This window comes from Meleagris gallopavo, chromosome 9 (assembly GCF_905368555.1).
Source record: "Meleagris gallopavo chromosome 9, MGAL_WU_HG_1.1, whole genome shotgun sequence".
Taxonomy (NCBI): Eukaryota; Metazoa; Chordata; class Aves; order Galliformes; family Phasianidae; genus Meleagris; species Meleagris gallopavo.
This window is the reverse complement of record NC_139412.1, coordinates 11974037-11995681: the sequence shown is the minus strand read 5'-3', so window position 1 is coordinate 11995681 and position 21645 is coordinate 11974037. Positions and strand designations below refer to the sequence as shown.

Sequence of the window (21645 nt, the reverse complement as noted above, 5' to 3'; positions counted from 1 at the left end):
GCAGGCAGCCACCTGCTGTAGTAGACACAGAGTTCTGAGAGATTTTTTTGGTTTTGGTTTTGGTTTTTAAGAGTATTGCAAAGGGATTTGGTATATCATGAAGAAGAGAGCTTGCCGTAGTATGTCCTTTACCTGCAAAAAAAGAGAGGAAAAAGATTTCTGTTCCCATCAGCTGTTCTTGGGAAAAGCTTTCCTCATAAATTGTCTTCAGTATTTTTCAGGACTTTCTGGACATTAGCAAAAAGCTAATGATTTTGGATTTGGATTTGATTTTGGATCTCTTCACTGCTTCTGCATGCAGAAGTGGATGAGTTACAGATAAGCAGTGCTGTGTGCTGCACCTCATGTGTGCAGCTGCAGCTAGAGCAAGTCCTGATATGAGGAAAAACTGTAACTGAGAGGAAAGGGCTCTACAAAGAAATGGAGTTATGTGTTCTGTGTTGATTGTGTAGTTTTGTCAAAATGATTTACTGGTGATGAACTGCAGAAAAAGTAAATGGGGCGGAATACACCTCCCTGACACTGATCGCGTTAAAAAAGATGTTTTGTTTAGAAACAAGTTGAGAAAGTGAAAATAATTCTACAACTGGCAATCTAGTATTTTTTCTATTCATCTTCTATTGTGTATGCAAGATTACTAATTGTAATCCTTGGGAAGAAGGTCTTGAAACCACTGAAGTAAAGGTTTATACAAGTTACTAGTAATGTGCCAGCTTTTATTTTGTTGTCTTTTAAATGGAGCATCTGCATTCACTGAACTGAAGGTCAAAGACTTACAACTTTCAATCATGACTGAGTGTGCACTGTAAGAAATTACAGGCTTTGTGCATCAATTCTACGGATTTTAATAATTGTTGTTGTCGTTCTTGGCAGCTTTGGTGAATTGTCCAGGAAGAAGGTAATGTTGTGTAAAATATAACTGCAGGGGATGTAACAGACTGTCCTGTGTGGCATTTCCTATGGGAAAGAGCTGGATACAGGCACTTGAGTTCAAGGCTGTGAGCTGTTGCTGAGCAGGAGTTGGACGGTTCAGGAAGCATTTTGGAGTAATCCATGGAGTAGATTAAAATGCTGTCTTATTTTATTAGGGAAGCATTTTCCAGCACTTTATCTGTTGAATGCTTTCAAACAACAACAACAAAAAGCCCATGTGCTGAGATGCTGGTGGCTTCTCTTACCTTCCAGTCTGATTTTTGCACTTTCTCTTGTATTAAGAGAGGAAGGGAGAGTAAATGGTTCTATCTGGGCACAGAGTTCACATCATAATTAAAGAATAGGTTGTAGCAGTAAGCAGTAGTTCTGTGTTGGAATGCATATAGAAATGTCTGAACACAAACCTTAAAAGTGGTCTGCAAGTACACTCAGTATAAAAACTGGTCTGGCTGTGCTATAGCCATCATCTCTGTGTCACAGTCTGGATAGGATTCACACATGACTGAACAGAAAGGTGTTTGTGTTGGATGTGGATGATGAGCTAGATGTGTGGAGGACAAAGGTCAGTGACTATGTACTGGTGTGTGCTGAAGTTCCAGGGTCTGTTTTGTTTTGCTGGAGGCTGAGAACCCTTAAAAACCAAACTAAATGCTGTAGGAATAGTGTCACATTAGGCAGCCTTATGCCCCTGAAAATTCTTGAACCAACCAGCTGCCCTGTGAATGAACAGTTGTGCTGCTGTGCTGCTGCCTTCAGTGCAGTCACTGCTGAATGCCTGCTTGGTGACAGTCATGTATTTCTCTGTTCAAAACACTTCTGTCTAGGTACTTGCTACCAAATTCTGAATTGCTTTTATTCCTTGTGTCAGCTTTTTATTGTATACATAGTTTTTAAAATGACCTATTTCATATCTAATTGCTTCTAAATTCCTCTGCAAAGTACACTTAGCATAAACCTTACTGTAAATCACAATGTTGCTTTGTTGGCCTTTTTCTGAAGACCTAGGCCAGATTTCTTCCTCAACATAATGATGCTCTCTTAACCATTGAGTTTTTAACATGGAAACAAGTCATAAAATGTGTGCTACTAAAACCCTGCATGTTCTTTCCAGTGTCCTGAGACAGATCTGTACCTCATTCAGATGAAGTTGCTCTGGCTATCTGAAAATTGCCTTATAAAATGTTCAGTTTTCTACTGGTCTGCTGTTCTGTATCTTTTCTTTGTATGAGATACTCATAGGCAGTATCTGAGTTTTCACTAAGTTTAGATGTTTCATATTTTATTTGCTCTGTTTCTGATATCAGACACAGAGAAGATCTCAAGTTCTAAGGAGTTTCAGTTCATGGAATGAAGTATGAAGTTGCTTGGCATTTTAGTTACTTTTTAATCTCAACTGCACAAGAGAAGCAGCAGCTAATAACAGGTTTCAGATCCAAGATTACGATTTGGATTACTTGGTGATTGCACTGAAAATACCTATTATAGAGGTAGATAATTTTCGTAATAATCTTAGTTTCAAGAAGTTGCCAACTTTATGATCCAGGTTTTTATTTCTGCTACTGTATTACTGCTAGTAGTAGCCAAATCTGGATTTGATTATGCTCTGATCTATGAATTACTCTTTTTTTTTAAAGTATATTTCAATAGGATCCTTTCTGATATCTACTGTAAAATAAGTATTACAGTAATTAAATAAATCTGTATATCTTTTCTCCTCCAGACTCATATTTAGAAGTTAATTAGTTCATTAGTTAATGAAGCCAAATCATTGTGGTGCTGTCTAGAGTCTCCATTTGTGGTAAAATTTGGGGAAAATGGGGATAAGAAAACAAAAACACCTAGAAAATAGAAAAAGTTTTGTCTCACTTTTTGTTTCTGTCACAGATACCTTCAGAAATGCTGTCACCTACCCTTCTGTAGCAGCAGGGCTTTTCGTGTTAGAGCTGATTAGTAAGATAATAGTCCTTTTGTTTCTTGTAAATGTCATGTATGACAGTTTTTTTTCTTTTTTTCTTTTTTTTTTTTAATATTCTACAGTCTTCATGCATCAACAGCAAACATAGATAGAGAGGCTGGTGGAACTATGAATCCCTCCTTTCCCAGACCTGTTATGTAGCAAATACCAATTTCTTTGAAGAGCAAAGCAGCCTGTATGTGTCCAGATGTCTGCTAGTAGAAACACCTCTGTTCATATAAACAGAAGTATTTGTATGTATGCTCTATGATATGCTGCTCTGTTTTCTAATATGCACACAAAAGCACGTGCACCATAACCAAGTGAGCAGTTTTAGAATATCCCAGATTCATTACAGATGCCCAAACACAGTCTCATTCTCACAGGCTTCAGTTTTTACAAATATTTATATTCATGTTATTACTGTTTGCAGTGTCTTTACATTAATATATGTCTGTTTATTTCAACCACATGAGTAGGTGATTAATAGAAATACATTGGAAAACCACCCTTTTGGAGTAGTAATTCTAGTAGTTCCTGACTGAATTATTTTTACAGAGTTACTCCAACAGAGTTATTTTTAAATAACTGGGAAATTTAAGTTTTCTGATGTATTGAACCAAGATAATGAATGCTTTGACAAGTTCTGCCTGTTGTTGTTCAGTGCATTATCTGTGCTTGGTGACACTAAGCAGAGTTTGATCTACTATTTCTGAGACCAAGAGTTTGATGCTGTTGGAATAAAGAGTGATGTATGAATTTTCATATGCCAGATACCAGTACTTTCTAATTTTTTTTCTGATAATCTTTGCAATGAGATTAAGGGTTTTCTATAGAGCACTTAATTCTGTGCAGCAGAGAAGTTTATATTAGGAAAGGCCCGTAAGTAGAACTACTGAAAGACCCATAAGTAGGACTACTGAAAGGTCTAGATTTCTCTAGCACTTTGTGTTTTCTTGCTACTTTAAGTCTTCATCAGTTGCCTTCTACATACTGATGCTGTCTCCTCTGACAGTGTGGACCAATAATAAAAGCTAACTGCTCTGTGAGCATGTTTGTCCCAGATTTGTGCTCCTTCAGGAGTGCACTTTTGGTACATGCTTGCTGTGACAGTGAATGCTAAGCTGCTCAATAACAGCTTTGAAATACAAAGTCTGCTACCTGAGGGTATTTCTTGCCTTTTAACCTGAATTAAGTGTCACATATAAAATTGGTGGCTCACATCTGCTGTTTGAGAAAGCTATAGAGAAATTAATCAAATTCTTAATTTGTTTTTTGGTAGTGTGAAAGTAATAACAATTCTATTTCCATTACGTTTGTCCTTTAATTTTTCAATGATATGCGTTCAAAGAAGGTGGAAGTACAAGTAATATTTACATCTTCCAAACTATTTGGAATTTACTAATGTGCATCACAGTTTGTTGCATTTCTTACAACTGAACCAATTTTAGCAGGTTGGTGTGATATTATATATCTGTTGTTTAGGAGATGCTTGGGTAGAACTTCATAGAGAACAAAGACTTCTCATTTTATTTTGTTGGGTGCAATGTGTCACTGAGTGTAACATTATGTTTCTTGAGTGTTTAAGTATTTAAAAAGTTGTTTTCAAAAAATGACTTAATTTTCAGTACACGTTAAGTGTGAATATTTATAAAATCTACTGTTTAATTATATAAAATGTAACAAAGTAAATACATCCAGCATCTTAACATTTTATGCTATATTACTCTATAATCAATTCACTGACAATTTTCTTTGTATACACGAGCAGACTAGAGTTATGTTTACTTGAATCTCCAGTAGTATCTTCTTCTGCTTTGGTAGCTGAAGTAAATTATCTCCTATTCCAAAGATTTTGAGTGATGAGTAATAGCAGCAGCATGAGCTCCCTGAGATTTCTTTAATTGAAATATTTGATAACCGTCCCAAGTCCTCTACATAGAAATGAGTATTCTGAAGGTAGTTAAACAAGAATGGTCCTTTGCAAAGCTGAGTTTTCAAGAGAGGGAGTTAAAAAAAACAAAAACAAAAAAAAACAACAAAACTTCCTTTTTTTCTTTTTCCCTCACTGTTCACTCTGAAACTATGACCTGATGGATGTCAGTAGACTGTAATACATTTATTCCGTGTGGTGGTGGGAACAGGGAACTTGTTATTTCATTTGGGCTGAGCGAACCGGAGTCACTCTGAACTGAGCCCCCACTGCCATCAAACTGAGAGATTTTCTTCTTGATTATTTTTCTTTCTTTGGCTCGGCGATTCTGGAACCAGATTTTTACCTGCAACGTTATAAGTGATGTCTGATTAGTTTAAAGTAGTCAAACTTTTTACAGCAGCTGTAGCAATGAAAAAAAATAAATGTGAACAAAACAAAAAAACACCCCAGTTCAACTCCTGAAAACCAGTGCTGGACTTGTGCGGTGAAAAATACTGAAGTGACTCTGTATTCGCTGTCTGTATCATAATCAATAGGAAATTATTTGCTTTTCTTAGATGTGGTGTAAAGTGACCTTGCTGTGTCTTATTTAGGATCATGGGATACATATTTCTTGCTTATGCTCAGTGTCTATCTTGTTCATCATCTAAACTTGGACAGCTATGTGTGCCATGTTTAAAGGAAGATTCAGTTAGAAAATACTTTTTAAGGTTTCTTTTCTTTTAAAACTTTTAAGGTTTCTTCTTCATCTCTGATAAAAAATAATTCAAACCTAAATAGTGAGAGTGCTTTTTCTTCTTTCTGTTGTGATTTGTGTATGGATGCATATTCTTTTGTTTTTAATTTTTTTAATAGCCATCTGGTTCTCTGGTATGTCCTGTGTACAGTTTTGTCAGTGCTACTTGATGATGAATTTCAAACTGATTGTTTAAACTGAATGACTCATACCTATGTGAAAACCAATTTTAGTTATTTATTTTTCCTTCTATGAGGGTGTAAATGAACAGAAAATTTGATTTGTTTTCCTTAATGTTAATTTCCTGTTCTGACTTCACTGTTTTTGTTACATCCTTTAAGGTATACTGAATGCAATACTATATAGAAAGTTCTACCTTTGCTGTAGGCAATCAGTTATTTTCCAAGTAGTTATTTCATTATTACCTTACAGGTAATGACAGTAAGAAACATTTAGCTGTGCCAGCAGCTAATAGAAATAGGTCATGTTTTGATTACGTCTTACCTGAAGAAGATTTACCAATCAAAAATTGGATGGCGTTAAGAGAAGAGCAACAGGTAGATAAAACTAACTGTTGTATTTATGCAGTGGTTACTCCAGGTATGTCTTTGTTCTCAAACATTAGAACATTTGTAACATGCTTGTAGCATTGGAACAGGAGGGTTGTGTTTTCTATAACTGCAGTTCTCAGAAAATTATTTATATCCAATAGAGCTATATCCTAGTGTATAACAAATAGAAGTTCTCTGGTGATGGAATTGTTTTCTTAGTTACTTCCCAGAGGTGCTTAGCAAACTATAGAATATTCTGAGTTGGAAGGGACTTACAATGATCATTGAGTACAACTCCCAGCTTCACGCAGGACTACCTAAAACTTAAACAATGTCTGCGATCGTTGTCCAGTGGCTTACTGGTGCTGTGACTGCTGCCCTGTGCTGTGAGTACCCAACCATTCTCTCAAAGTAGAACTTTTTCCTGATATCCAATCTGACTTGTAGTCTGTGTGCTGTTTGGTTTTTGAGGTTGAACATTGCTGCATTACAGGATGATTCTAAAAACCCAGCGCTTGAGCCTAAAATCCTATTACTTGCCTACTCATCCTTACACTTTCTAGCCTCAAGTGATCCCTCTCTGTTCCTTGTCTTTGCACAGACTGAATGCAAAAGAGGAGGATATTTTGAAGGATTGAGTATGTATACAAACAATAGTTTGTAAAATTCTAAAAAGAAAGTTCTCTTACTTAAATTTACCTGGGGGCAATAAGTCTGGTTGCTAAGGTTTGAGATGCTTTATTCAGTACCGCCAATCTTCCCTTATCTTCCAACTGTAGCAGAACACTGAAATTGTTACGTAAGGAGGAGTGGGTGCAACAGTTGCTACACTTGCAGGCATTTCATAAATGTGCTCTCCAACACAGTGATTTTAGTAGACTCCCCTGAATTCCTCTAACCTTTCTATGAACGCAACTAGGATAGCTCAGGAGGCTGTCTTTATTCAGGACAGTGCTTAATTATGTACTTAACTGGAATGTGGAGGTGCTTCCCGAGTAAGCAATTGATCTAAGCATGCACCTGAAAATTTTCTGAGCAGATAGTATATGTAATATAAAAATTTGGCACCAAATTTCTTAGCCTAAAGCTTCCTATACATAATAGATGTTTGTAGTACCTGTGAATATGACAGCCAAATGAAATCCTGACTTGAAAATCGCCTGTAAAAGCTCCTTAACACATGCTAAAATAAAATGGAGCATGTCATAACTATTGAGGGCTTAGCTAAGAGAATATTAAGCCAAACTGTTTAATTCCTAGCTGCCTAGCAAGCTATTTTGCAAGTAAAAATAATAAATACTTTTCCATATTTCTATTACGGATGAACTCCTAATGCTTAGTTACCTGTAACTGGAGAGGTTTCAGTCAAATTAACCTATGTATGAATTTGTAACTGTGTGGTGTACTCACTGTGTGCTGATACACTCGCAAACTATCATGGTTGCCCTGGCACTACTTTTGCATACAGAACAAGAATGCTGTTTGTATCTTCTGACAGCAGCCGTGTCTGGTGAAGGGGTGCAGGCGATGGTTAGTCTCTGGGTACCTGTCTTTCAGATAGTCCAAGGTTTGCTGCAAGTTCTGACTTTCTCCTTATTGTAATGTATCTGTTGCAGTGAAATTCCTTCTCTAATTCTAGTCTCTGATGGTCTGTGTAAACAACTCGGTACTTCTCTTTTGTTCTTGTTTTACCTGTTTGAGAAAGAAATGTTATTAATTAATTATTAATTTATTCAAGTTGATTTTCTGTAGCATTTTTCTTTCACACCTCTCAAACATTTTACAGACAGTTACTAAAACTACAGAGTACTTGCATAAGACTATTTTCTGAGATAATTTTCTTTCTTAGAGAGAAGGAATATGGGATGCATAGTAAATAAGTATTTTTTCCGAGATGTTCTGGGAGCACATTGGTTATCTTTTAATCTCTTTCTCTTTCCCTATCTCCCCCTCTCTCTCTCCCTGTAAACATACATTTAAATATAAAGCTCTTATGCAAAAAAATGTCCTGAAGCATCTTAAATTCATAGCAGTACCTTAGTTGATACCAGATATATTTGACTTCCAGATTTCATGTCATTGCTCATGGAACTGACCTCTATGTACGTAGACATAAATATTGCAGAATTTCAAGACTGACTCTATCACAATTTATTTATTTGTGCCATGTCCTAACTCTTTATTTGGGCTTTTATAGCTCACCTCTGTAACACAAAGAAACATACACTAGACGTGTGTCCCCTATCCATTTAGTTATACTTAGAAGTTCAGTAATAATGTGATTTTTTTTTTTTTCAGTAAGGTGCAATCTTGCGAGATGCTGAGTGCCTGTATAGCTCTGCTGGGGTTACTCGGTGTGCTGAGTTTCCATTTGAAATTGAATGCCCTTGACAACTTATAAGACTAGACAATAAAAATCTTGTAAAATGGTTTTCTTTTGATTGGATGAATTCTGTTAAGAGAAAAGTTTAGAAGAAGTTCAGAAGATATTTTCCATTTCTTACACTTTTTTAAACAATTATTTGTCTAGTATTAACACAGAGATCACTTTTCAACTTATTTTTTTCCCTCTTTCACTTTTAACAACCAAGTAGGTAGTTGTTCTTTTTCATCTTCCCAGGTTTCTGTTTTTTTTGATGTGAGTTTTCTGGGACAAACTGTAAGACAAAGACTTCTTTAAAGTGGTTCTCTAAAATCCACTGAGGTGTTAAGATGAAGCACACGCCACACAAAAGAGCGACAAGGAGATCTTATCAAGAACTCCTTTTACATTCAGAAACACAAGTCAATTGGTTTGGAATTTACAAGCCCTAAACAAATGTCAGACTCTTTCATCTTAGCAGAAGAAAAAAAGGACAGAAATAAACCGATTATTTTTTCTTCAGTTCTCTTCAGGGCAAACATTTAGGATACACTGAGATTTTTTATATGAAGGAAACATAGGTTAAGACATTTTGAAATACAGAAAATGAAGGGTGTTTTCCTAAATTCTGTGCTGCTCTGATTTCTGACTTACAGGATTTTCCTTCTTAATTTTGCAGGGTGAAAACGTTCATTAAGCTGAAGTTTACTTTTTTAGAAGTTACAATTTGTTAGCTTTGACATATTTGCTCTAGGTGATAGTTATAATGCTAACAAGAGTATAGATATTCAGATTCCTTGTAAACTAAAGGCTTAGGAGGCAATCTTTGAAAAGAAGTTAAAATTCAACAGGGTTATTCCGGATTCAATATAATCAGCAAATATAACCATGATTTGAAGGGGTGGAGAAATGGAGCCGTTTTCCCCCATTCCGCTTGGTCATAAAATTCACAGAGCATTTCTTCTGAAGACAATAAAGCTAGGAGAAGGCCTCTTTATTTGCTGTGAAAATCATCACCCTTTCCGGCAATATAACTCCTGAAGAAAAAAGGGAGAAGGAAGAGACAAGGCTGCATATCAAAGCAAAGAGAAGTGTTGATAGGGTCTGTTGCCTCAATATGACAGATAGGCCTCAAAACCAAAGACAATGTAGCCCAGTGGAAAATAGACGTCCCGACTAGTTTACAAAGTAAAATAAATTGCGTTAGAGCAGAGACTTGGCCATTTTTCTTGCTTTTCTGTTTTGCTAACTGTGCTTCTGCTGTGATGTAATCTGAATTATTTGGACATTGCTGCTTGTTATATTCAATACTTTTATGTCATACTTTAATAAACCAAAACAAACAAACAAAAAACACTGAGCAACCTGAAGCTGATCTTGCAAAATATAAAAAATACTCTTGTCCTTTTCTGTGGTTCCCTTGAAGTCATTCTTTTTCTGAGAAGGATCATTCCCAGTGAAATTTCATATAAATGTAAAGATTTAAAGTTCTTGAGCTTTGTTTAGATATGGTCTCTTTAGTAAGTTTCATGCCTTGAAGATTTGTTCTCATAGAACTGCACATTTTACACATGAGCTTGAGATATGATTTAGGCCAAAGTTTTAGTCTTGCATAATTGACGTTGTTAGGACACACTGAAAGTGTGCTTTTTCTCATTTTTGGAGCCTGTATGTGAAGATACCTTTACCAAGTCTGCTTTGGATGTTTGTTTTTTAAACTTTCTCTTTCTTGTTGATAAATACATTTGCAATGTTTGTATATTTAAGAAAAATGTTTCTTCTGAACATGCACTTACAGTTTTCTACTTAGAAGATACGTTAATAGTAAAATTTCAAACTAGATTTGAACTGTTGTAGGACGTAGCACTTCTATCTTTGTGGTGCTGCTGTATCTTAAGCATTATCTTGGTCAGGTAACTTTTCACTTCAGCCTTCCTGATTTTTTTCATATAAAATGCCAAATACATTGAATCAGTGTAAATAGAGGGAAAGAATCCAATTAACACTCTATTTCTTGAAATAGTTCCCAGAGGTAGTATTTTATTAGGCTCCCTCATTTAATTAGGTGTGCTTGGATTTCTTTTGTTCCATGCTGCTCACATAAATTAGTGTGACTGTGCACTATAAGTGATGTTAAGGATATACGTATGTATATCAATATTTGTAAAACTCAAGGCTAAATAATCTTGAAATTTTAGAAAAAGAGCAATATTAGTCTGCAATAAGAGTGAAGGGGAGGAGCCAGTCGAGAGCAAGTCTGTTTCAAAGAGCGGTTAGTGGCATCAACAGGTTTTAAGTTCTAGAGAAGGGATTGACAAGTTAATATGTAGTTACTTGCATAATTTTACTCCTGCAATTATATTGGAATTTAATTTCATGAAATTTCTTGTGCCAAATTTTTCCACTTTTTATATTTAACATTGTAATAAAAGCACTGCTGAAGAGCCAAATGTAATTTGGTACTTTCCTTGTTTTGCAAAATAGCCACGTTTGTGCTTTACTTTCCCAAACCAGCATTAAGCAGGTTTGTTGTCTTCAGCCAAATTCAGTGAAGTCTTGAGCTGTTGGTAACACTTCAAAGGATTGAGCTCCTAGATTGTAAAGCCTCAGGACATTTATCTATGCACAGCCCCCAGTTCACCTGTCCAGTGTTATTGTTCATGAAGTATGTCAGCATGGGTGTAAACTGTGCTTTTCAGACTAGGGATGAATTGAAACACATAACAGCTTTCCTGAATTGCGTATGCATTTTATGAAACTGAACAAGCGTGGGTGAAACTTTGCAGTGTCTTCCTTGCCTGTGCATTAGGTGTAAAACTAAGGTTTAGATTTTGTGTATTTTAATCTTAAAAAATCCTAACATGTTTAAACTTTAGTGACACAGCAGAAGGGGTTGGCTTGTTGATGTTGCAGCTGTCTCAATTGCTTCTGGTCTACCTTAGCTCTTGCATCACTTTTACACCTGGAAAACTCCAATAATGTTAATGAACTTACTGCAGATTTACATGAGGATACATAGCTGAGGGGGATAGACTTGAAATCTGCCTGGCCTTGAAGACCTTTGTGAAGACTTCCAGTGGAAATTACAGATTGTGATACCTTAATGTCCTCTACTCATTTTATTCTTAGTAACAAGGAGGAAACAGCACATATCTACTTTATAACTGAGAAACAATTATTAGACTAATTTTACTCTTGAATGATAATTGGAAAGATTGTTTCTCAGGTGGCACTGTTGATTTTCTGTCTTCTAGAACTGCTCCAACTGTCATTGCTCTTACTTCTTTAGAGTGTTTTCTTTGATGCTCTGTGACACGCACTTACTACTTTTAACCTTAACAGTGGATTTAACAAACCTTGCTACACACTATTTACACCTTGGGAATATACACAGAAAAGTTCCTCTGGCACGTGCCTTGTGACTGAAACGGGCACATCAAGAAATGACACTTGGAAGAAAGTGAATTTAGTTGTCTAATATTAACAAGCTGCAGGATTTTGATTTGAAAGTAAATGAAGCAAAAGCTTTACTGGTAGAGATATGTGGTGAGCAAACAAAATAGTCTACGCTGAGTATTTGAGTCAGATTAATTGTCTAGGGATATTTCTTCTCGTCTGATAAATATCTGGAACAATAAATATCACAGGAAAAACAGATGAAAATTGCATTATCACATAATTTTCTTTTAAAGTACTTAAAAGTCTGTAAAGATCTGTAAAGATCAGCCAGCTTGTATATTGATCTTTACCTTGTGGCACAAAATGATTATGCAGTGGTTTTGCACGTAACTGTTAAAAGCAACGTTTTCAGGTGTCAGTTTTCATCTATAATGCTTTGTATTTGTTAGAACGAAGATACTCAGGCGTGAGTTAGATGTAGCCATGTGTAAACACAACAGCCATTCTACTGTAGTCATATAAAACCTTTATGGGGTGAAAGTGAAACTAGTGCAAATTTAGTTAAAACTGTGTTAAGCAGTAGTAGGTTAAATAAATGTCATAGATGATCCACCAACATAAGTGCTTTAAGTAAAGTTAATTATTTCTAAGATCAGTGATAGCAGAAAAATACTTTTTGAGGTAGAAAGTTTAGTATGCACTTACCAGTAGTGTTGGCTTGCACCGTTTTCCTCATCCATTCGTAAGAGCTGTGCCTTTGGCTGGTGGGGGAGACCTGCTGTGTGCCAACGGTACCTGCAGGAGGTAACCCCCCGGGTGCAGCGGGATGGAGGGAGCTGTACTCAGCTGGACTGTAGGAGCCCTGCCCAGGAGACGAGCCGCTGAGCTGCGCGGCAGCAGCCGTGCCGGAGGGCCCCGGGCACGGGCCGTAAGCGTTCCAGTCCTCCCTCTGGGGGCCGTAGTGGGGTCCCCAGGCTCCCGCGGGCTGTCCGTGGCTGTCTGGAGCTGGCACGTGGTGGTACCCCATGTAGTCTGAGTAGGGGGGAGCGGGCACAAAGTTCTGCACTGGCAGGTTGTTGTTGCTGCACCTTGCAGGTCCTGGATACATGCTGGTCTCTTTATCCAGGAGAGAGCTCACGTACATGCTTGCAGAATGTAAATACGTTGTCACAACATCTTGCTCTTCTGTATTTTCTTTTGCTACTTAAAAATAATAGCTTGATTTTTGCTAGTAATGCCAAACTTCTTGGAATCTTCTACTTCATCCTCTTTTATTATCAACTGTGTTACCAGGTGCTGGTGGTAATGGTTTACAAGATCTTGTCTGACGTCAGCCAAACTGCCAGCCTCATAATTACATTTACATTCAAATGAAGGGCTGACCAACCCCACCTTGCTGCTAGTTCTGGTGCTTTCTCTTTTAGAAAACTTTTATCTATCTCATTACCCTTCACTGATATTCAACAGTGATTCCACTCCTGTAATGTGATGCAACTGTTGCTTGTATTTGGAACTTGGTAAATAGACCTTTTTGAAAAGAAAATTGTCTAAATACCATACACTGTTATTATTGTTTAAATGATTCTTTTCTGAAATATATTTTTTTTTATCACATGTTGTCAATCAATAAGTAAATCTATTACTCTCTTAATATCTCAGATGCTCAAAAATCTCATTTTGAATTCTCTTATTAATGAATGCAGTCAATTTGAATGATAACTGTCTCAAAAATTTCCCACTTGTTATTGATGTTTGTATGTTTTCCAGCATAGGATTAATTAAAACTCTATCTGCCACAAGTATGTTCGTGCTCTTCCCATACATGATGGTTTTAAAGAGATCCCTTGGCTGTTGCATACTGATAGTTTTTAAGAAGTAGACAATAAATCAAAACTAAAACAAAGACAGAAGCAGATACGTAAAGAAAATGACAAAAAAAAACCATGAAGAAAGTCTTTTATTAGGCCGGGCAATATTGTTGGCTTCTGATTTAAGTTGATGATAACTCTTATGTATCAGAAAGGCCTTCCTCTGAAACTCGTGTGTAGTTTGTTCAGTGGTGGCAGCTAGAACAGTGGCATGAAGTGGCTGCATCCTCTGTCAGAGGTCAGAACTGCCCTGCTGAGTGTCTGTTGGGTGCTTGACACTTGGTACTGTGCAGGTGAGCTTTTTCACAAAGAGGAATGATTCCAAATTTGTTGTTGTATGTTAGTTTTAGATATTAATGTGGGACACTTAGGACACTTTATGACTTGAGAATTGCTTTGTTACAATTTGTAAAGTGCCTTTGATATCAGATTTTTATCATGAATTAACTTATTTGCTACGAGCTATTTGTCAGGGGATACGTTTGCAAAAGAGGTGCAAATTGTAATGACTCATTTCCATTTATGAAGGTGTGGATCTTCATTCGGCAGCCTTTGAATTTTGACGCTGCTTATACTCGCACATCTCCTCTAATGTCAGTACCGACGGATTCTATGAACTTAGAGAGGAAGAACTTTTTTTTTAAGACCTTTTATTAATAAATGCTGTGGTCTTCAAGTTTTTTTTTTTAATATATATATATATTTATGGATTTATTTCTTGATCCCTGAGATAATGCTGAGGAATGCATTGCAGGATAGGACATGGAAAAAGTTAGACCCCGGTAATTGATATGCTCCTTATTTAAAAAATAAAAATAAAAGAACACATGTGGACTCAGTGAACATTGTTCAGTTTAAACAAAATACTGACAGTATTATATATAATATGTATACATACTAACAACTTAATTTTTAACTATCTTCCTTTGTTTCTGCTTCTCCTCATACCACCACAACTTCACTATCACTTGATCCTATTTTTTGTATCTCAGAACCTTATCCTTCATTCCTTGTTCTTCTTTTATCTTTTGTTTATGCCCCTCCTTTCCCTTTCTTGTTTTGCCTGTTCCATTATCTGAAATTTCTTTAGATCTATTTCGATTCTTTCCAGAAAGTAATTAGATCAAGATACACTGATCACGAATTGCTGTACTGATTTGATATTGGTTGACAATAGTAAGCTTTGAATAAGGCATTTTGTTTAAAAAGATTTACATAGAAGGATAAGATTGCTGGGTAAGACTGCAGATTTTTTAACACCAGTGTGAGAATAAGATAACTAAAATGGTAGCATTCAAATCATTTCCCACAGCCTGGCTCTTATGTCTCCCATTTTGTATCAAAGAACTGTGTGGATCATTAGAAAGGAACCACATCTTTTCACAATCTAGTATTTTAAGGATACCATCATTTTGGAGTTGGTGGGTTTTGAGAGCTAATTGACTGTTAATTGAAGTCTGCATTCTCAAGAGTAATTTCTTAGCCACCCATGTATCATTCTGCTCAAATCCACCCTATCATTAGCTTCAGAGCCACAGAGCTGCATCATCTTCAGTGTAGCGGTGACAGAAACATTTTTCCCTGTCCATATTTGCACTGTGATGGAGCGGCAGTGAGTTGCTGGTGAGAAAGAAAGGGCGAGTGTGCTACTTATGGCTGCTCCAAGTGATTTTGGAACTGTTGTGTTACCATGGTCACTCTTTGCCTTTCTGGGACGATAGGAAAGTGGAAGCTGATCTGAGGCAGTAGGCTAGGTGTCTAGGAGTCCCATCCATACAGAAATTTATATTTATACAGTTTTCAGCAGTGTGGAATAAAAGGCAGAATAGGAATCGTTGGTAAGGTACTGGCAGCAAGACTGTTGACGTGCTTTAGAGACCCTGGTGGCTGGAGTGAGAACTGAGCTCCAACTTGATCGTTCTTCATTTTACTCCAACCATCAAAATATTATGTCTAATTTAGCCAGTGTCCATGGGGAATTGCCTGAGCTCTTGGTTGTAATGAAGTGGCTTGTGTGTAAAATTAAATATACCTAGGTAGCTCTGAAAGCAATGCCTCCTATTTGTTTCCTTGGAAACTACAACAGCTACAAAGTGTGCGATAACACTATTTGACAGAGCAAATTCTCAGCTACAAACCCCTATTTTTTTTTATATAGTCTCCTCCATTACCAATGCATTTTCACCAGCAATAAACTAGAGGCTGCGTGCTGTGCTTGTGAAAACTTGCCTGGCCAATCCACTGCTGAAATGCATCACCCACTGCCTTGCTGTGCTCACATCCACTACTTGGCTTTCATAAATGCTTAGCAAGCTTTGGTGAATGTCAGTGGGTGAAATTTTTTCTTCATGGAGGAATTCACATCTACCCTTTTGTTTCATATGCACTTCTGTGTTAGGCGCCACTGTGTCAGACTGCCCCTCTGCTGCCATCTGTCACACAGCAACAACACATAAAGGAATATTGGTAGGAAAGTTCAACCTGTACTGCTGACCATCAACATTCACATCTGACATCATTGACCAACATAATAAAAATAGGAGGCATTACTTTCAGAGCAGCCCTAGTGCTTTATGTACATTTACTCTTTGGGGAAGAAAATTGTCTAGTTTTTTAACAAGTAGTTGATGAAATGGAGTAATGCTCACAGCAACAAATGTAGTGATAGCCATTGAAGCCATGCAAGTTTTGTTTTCAAGGCAGTGTCGGTATACCTTAGTATGGGTAATGTTCTAAAGAGCATTTCCAAAGCCAGCAATAACAGCGTAACCACAAGTATGTGGTTAAGGTGTTTTAATGGCAAGTATTATAGCTGCAATTTCAGCAGTACTGGTAGATTAAAATTGACCTGTACAATATATGAGTTAAAGGTGTTTATACCTGTGATTGTTTTTATAAGCATATTGTGAATGCTTCCTCACAAAGTCACTCTCCTTTATATAAAAAGATAAGAAATATATTCCTGACACCTGAAAATTGTATGCAATCTACTTTCTGGGGTAATGTTTCTGAGGTGAAGAAAGTATACAAGCTCAGTATGTCTCATCCTAGCTAAGGTGCTGGGAACAGATGTTTGTTTCCTTGCCTCCAGGGGACCGCTCCAGTAACACATCAATAATGTAGGGCTTGGGAATGCTTCTTGCTGGCACCTTTATAACTGCATGCCTACAATTTCAGTGGAATGGCTGGTTAAGGAGTTAGGTAGGGAGCTATCATATTAATGATGGATTTAATGTAATATTCCAGAGACGTTACCTTTTATTCAAACCAGGCTTTAAATGCACACTCAATCCTCATAACATTAATAGCTGTATAAATCTGAGGAAAAGGACAGTCAGTACAGAGCATGCTGTCAGCTGAGGTCAGTTTTGATGGAAAAAAAAAAAAAAAAAGTCTATTAATTCAGGAATGAAGGCTTTGGCTTCTTAATTTTAAAACAACCACTGAAGAGAGTGATCTTGCTTTCATGAGAGCTTCTACAAACACAACCATTCTGAAAATGTTATTTACTCTTTTTAATTGGGATGGTTTAATATATGGCAGTCTAGTTAGGTCTCATTTTCAGGGTATGAGATGCCAGACCATGCCTTACTGATGAGTGTGGTACAGCTCAGAGAGCTGAATCAGCCATGGTAACGAGTTACTTTCACTTGCTGAATTTAGCTCTTCTGAGGGGAAAAGAGAGAGATTTCAATAGTTCCACTCCGTACAAACAAGTAGAAATAAAAATGACAACTGTCCAATACCGCAATTTTGAATTCCATACTCTTAGATTTTGCTTGTTAACAAATCCTTCTAAAAAATTATTGATATTGAAAAATGAATTGTTGGGAGTATGGTGATCATGTTTACCCTCCTGCCCCTTATAGCTGTTTTTCTGATTGCTGCTAACAGTGATTTAGCTTTCATTTCTTAATGTTAATTTTTCCCCTTCCTTAAGGTAGTGGCAGTACATGTCATGTATGATCTGCACCAGTGTTGCTGTGCTAGGAAAGTGTGTCTTCTGATTTGAAATCGAGACAATTTAAAATCTGTTACAAAATCAATAATATAAACAGTAATAAAAATGTTTTAAAAGGTTAAATTGATCCTTTTTAGCAGAGCTGCAACAGATCCTCTGTTGATATTTGGTTTCCTTCCTGAACCTGCGGTGTGGATTCCCATTTAGTGTAGCTAGTTCATCCTGACTGGAATACACCTAGATGGGGGTTGTTTGGTGCTCAGTATTTAGTCCTTTGGATGTTCCTTGAGCGTGGTCTTTGTTTTTCATGAGGAAACAAAGGAATTGATCGCTTTTACTATTTACAATTCTTGCTATACACATGGCTTATGTTCCTGGCAGATCAGCCTTTCTGTCATAGAAATTTAACTGTTCTTCCTTGCTCTCAAATGAAAGGTCGTGTGTATCAAGTCCCTCCTGCTCTGGAGGACCAAGAGCATGCAGGATAAATCTAAGTTAAGCCTCTCCATTTTGACATACTTCACAGAATGGTTTGTTACAAAATATATAAAAAAAGTTATTTGTGCTCTTTGATCATTAAAACAGCTGGAAAACATTTTCACCATTAAAACAGTGCCTATTCTTTTAATAGTGATGTCGACACAGTTTTGAGTCTCACTAATAACAGCCAGTGCCATTTCCAAAACGTGACAGGCCATCTAAGTTGTTCAGAGATGCACCATCTCAGTGCACGTAGAAGCACGATTTTTATTTTCTGTGTTAACACCTAGAATGAATCTATTTGTCTCTCTGAAAGGTTTTTTTTCTTTTGTTTGGAAATGTCATTTTGAATTGCATGGCTTTCTTAGTTGCATGAAGTTTTTGTAGGAGATCCTGCCAGGTATGTTCTTGATCTTTTTGTGCCATACCCTTCTTTCTGGGTAATGGGGAATTAAAGGTTAGTGAATTCCTCTGAAAATTGCACATACCTTGATTGTTGCTTTAATCACAATTAGGATTAAGGGCTTAGATATTCCTGTGATGTAGCCCACGGTATGCTTTTCTTCTTCAAGGCACTTTGCTAACAACCAATCCATCTCTGCAGCAACTCTGCTTTAGTGTCCCTAGTTTTATAGATGTGCTAAAAGTGATAGGTTATGTGATATGCCCAGAGTTGGAAGAGAAGCAGGTAGTGTTCAGAGGTATTTCATGACTCAAAATGTTGGACCAAAATACTTCCAGTTATTTGTCTCTGATTTGATTAATCTCATTTTTAGTTTAGCTATGCAACAGTATTTTGCAAGTTTTTAAATGAAAAATAGCTTACTGTTTTTTTTTTTTTTGGTGGACAACTTTTTGAAGGATTAAAGCACACTGGAAAATACTTATTTGAATAGATTGTTAGTAAGTTAAAAACAAAACAAAACATCAAACCACGTAAAACAATCACTGGCATAACTAGAGGGTTAATAATCCCTAAGGTATTGCCCTGGTTTATAGATACTGCTTTTGGAGCAATAAATTTTAACCTTTGAACATGTGCTTCTGCAAATAAAATCCAGCCTTATTTTGTGTACTTAACAACTTCTGATTGGAAACACATAGCAACCTATAGCAAGCATGCTTTCAGCAAACTGGGGCAGAAATGAGGCAGATCTTCAAAGTAGCCACTTATCTTCCTCAATAACTCTTCTACATGTAAACAAGATAAAATGGGTCATTTTGCCTGATCCCTCACTCTTTGAATGATGTTTAAATAATTTTAAAGAGAAAGAAGTTGAGTTCAGATTTATTTTCTTTTAGTTTGTAAGAATGTTTTTAAAATATATTATTTTAAAAAATCAGTTACAAAATCAAACTTTGTCATGGAAATGTGATTAAATCTAACAATGAATTTGATCCTGCAAAATCCTGGGGCTCTGGTGCATTTAGCTAGAACTAGGTATCAAATTATTGTATATCATTACAAAAAACGAAGCTGCTTTCTGTATTCTGACAAGCTCTAAATTGTAAATCTGGGTGTTTTTACTGATTTTTCTTTGGTATGCAACCTTAATGCTGTTTAACTGGCCAAATTGAGATTGCTTTTCTCTTGAACCTTTTTCAGTATCAGTTAAGTTAAAATATGCTTATGAACTGTATGTAAAATATCTGTAGCATTTCCCTCTGTAGGCAGAATGGCTGTTCTGTGCATTTCCAATGGATTCTTCTTTTAGATGCATGCAGTAAGTATCTCTTGGGAGATCGATGTTTCAGTTTGGTGGCTGTGCTCATCAGTGTGGATGTTAAATCACTCCTGTTCATAAGTGCTATTTGTCATGTTCTGCTTTTCATAATAGGTGAAAAGACTAGAAGTTTTTCTGTTGCTGAACTTTGAATTGTATTTAATTGAGTTTCTTCATCTAATTTGGCTTATCTTACCAACACAAAGCTTCAAAGTACTCTTGTTAGCAGCACAGTGGAAGGAAAAGTGTGGGAATTTTACAATATAGATGTGTATCCCTTTTAAGTTTACTCTTCTTTCGTGCAGTCCTTGTTACAACCAGAAAATTCTATGTAAAATTAAGAGAGAGAGAGAGAGAGTGAAAACTGCCATCTTCCTGAGTCAGCCTCGTTTTATCATTCTCTGTTTTTTTCTAAGCATCTCCCTGCTTTTCAACTTGATGCTGCAATTCAGCAACAGAATGTTCATGGAAATTATGTTCATTTTCTACAGGGGCTAATATCACATTGGCAAATGATCATTGAAAACGTCATTTATTTTAATGTTCTCTATATACAAAGTAACTTTACATTACCTACATTTTGATGATCTAATAGTACTATTTGTTATAATTAAGAAAAAAACAAAACGTAGTGCCGAAATGACTTAATGTTCCTCAGTCTTATTTGTAACTGTGTTGGAGATATTTAGGAGGACACTTTGATGGAAATTCATGAGGATAAGCATCCTAAACTTCTAAATAGCTTTTGGCAAAGGAAGCATAAATTCCCAAATTACCCGAGTGCTTCAAACATTTTCTCTTTGCAGGCAGAGATTATGGATGTGTAATTGGTAGTCAATTCAGGAAGCAGATATCCAGATTATTCTTAAGCAACGATTATCTTCCCAAGTCTGCTTAGTGTTGAAAGGATCAGCATTTGGGAATTGGAACCTCCTATTTAGATTCTCAGATGTGGGTTTAGGAGATTAGTATTACGTGCCCACTTATATATTGGGAAGATCTTATATCCAGGTAAAATTTTTTTTGCTTTGTCTGCTATTAATTTAGCTTCTCAGATTTTTAATTTTTTTTTTTTTTTTTTAGTATCACAATAGCTCTGAAAATCACTCCAAATATAAAATTAGTTGAATGCAAGTATTGCATCTTTGTCCAGGGGTTATGCTGTCTCACAAAATGCAATCTCCACTAAAAATGAACTTAGGCCAAGATTCACATTTCCAGAAAGATTGGAAAGATTGGTAAGATTGATACATGCATGTTTGTACCAGTATAGGGAGCACTGGAAATCGTACTGTCAAAACAAATCCAAAAAGCTCATCCATGACCTTTACTGTTAAAACATAGTGAGTGCAACCACCACAACTCAGGCTTTCCATCAAGTGGGTCAAGACAATTAAGCCAGGTTGTCATTTATCAAGGTCCACGTGTAACATCAATGGAAGTGAGATTAGTACATGGAACCTGTGTGGAAATGGAAAGAGAAGGAATACACTCTTTACCTAGGGGCAGGGGACAGAGCACTCGCATTAAGCTGCTATCACAGCCTAGCCATGTCATACTGCCTATGGCCTCTTTTGTGCTTTGTTTGTTCACAAAATATGGTTAACAAGTGGCCATGCTAGCCCTTGGTTCTCCTCCTCTCCTGTGCCTGCCCACCTGCTGCAGGGATGCTTGCCTTGTGACGTTCTCTTGTGAGGCTCTCTGCAGCTAGGACTCCTAGGACACACAGCAGTTCCAGGGC

The 21645-nt window shown here is 36.7% G+C and overlaps 2 protein-coding genes across 3 annotated transcripts in view; one reads left to right on the top strand and one right to left on the bottom strand.

Annotated features, from left to right (window-relative positions):
* LOC116216936 (uncharacterized) overlaps positions 1-21645 on the top strand; it is a 245225-nt gene that overhangs the window by 518 nt on the left and 223062 nt on the right. The gene's annotated exons all lie outside the window — the stretch shown is intronic.
* Positions 4535-13191, bottom strand: LOC100545742 (homeobox protein CDX-4). Its single transcript, XM_003208394.5, has 3 exons — positions 12577-13191; positions 7657-7802; positions 4535-5166 (listed from the first exon to the last, which is right to left on the bottom strand). The coding sequence occupies exons 1-3, from the start codon at positions 13013-13015 to the stop codon at positions 4960-4962; spliced, it is 792 nt and encodes a 263-aa protein (XP_003208442.1). The 5' UTR covers positions 13016-13191; the 3' UTR covers positions 4535-4959.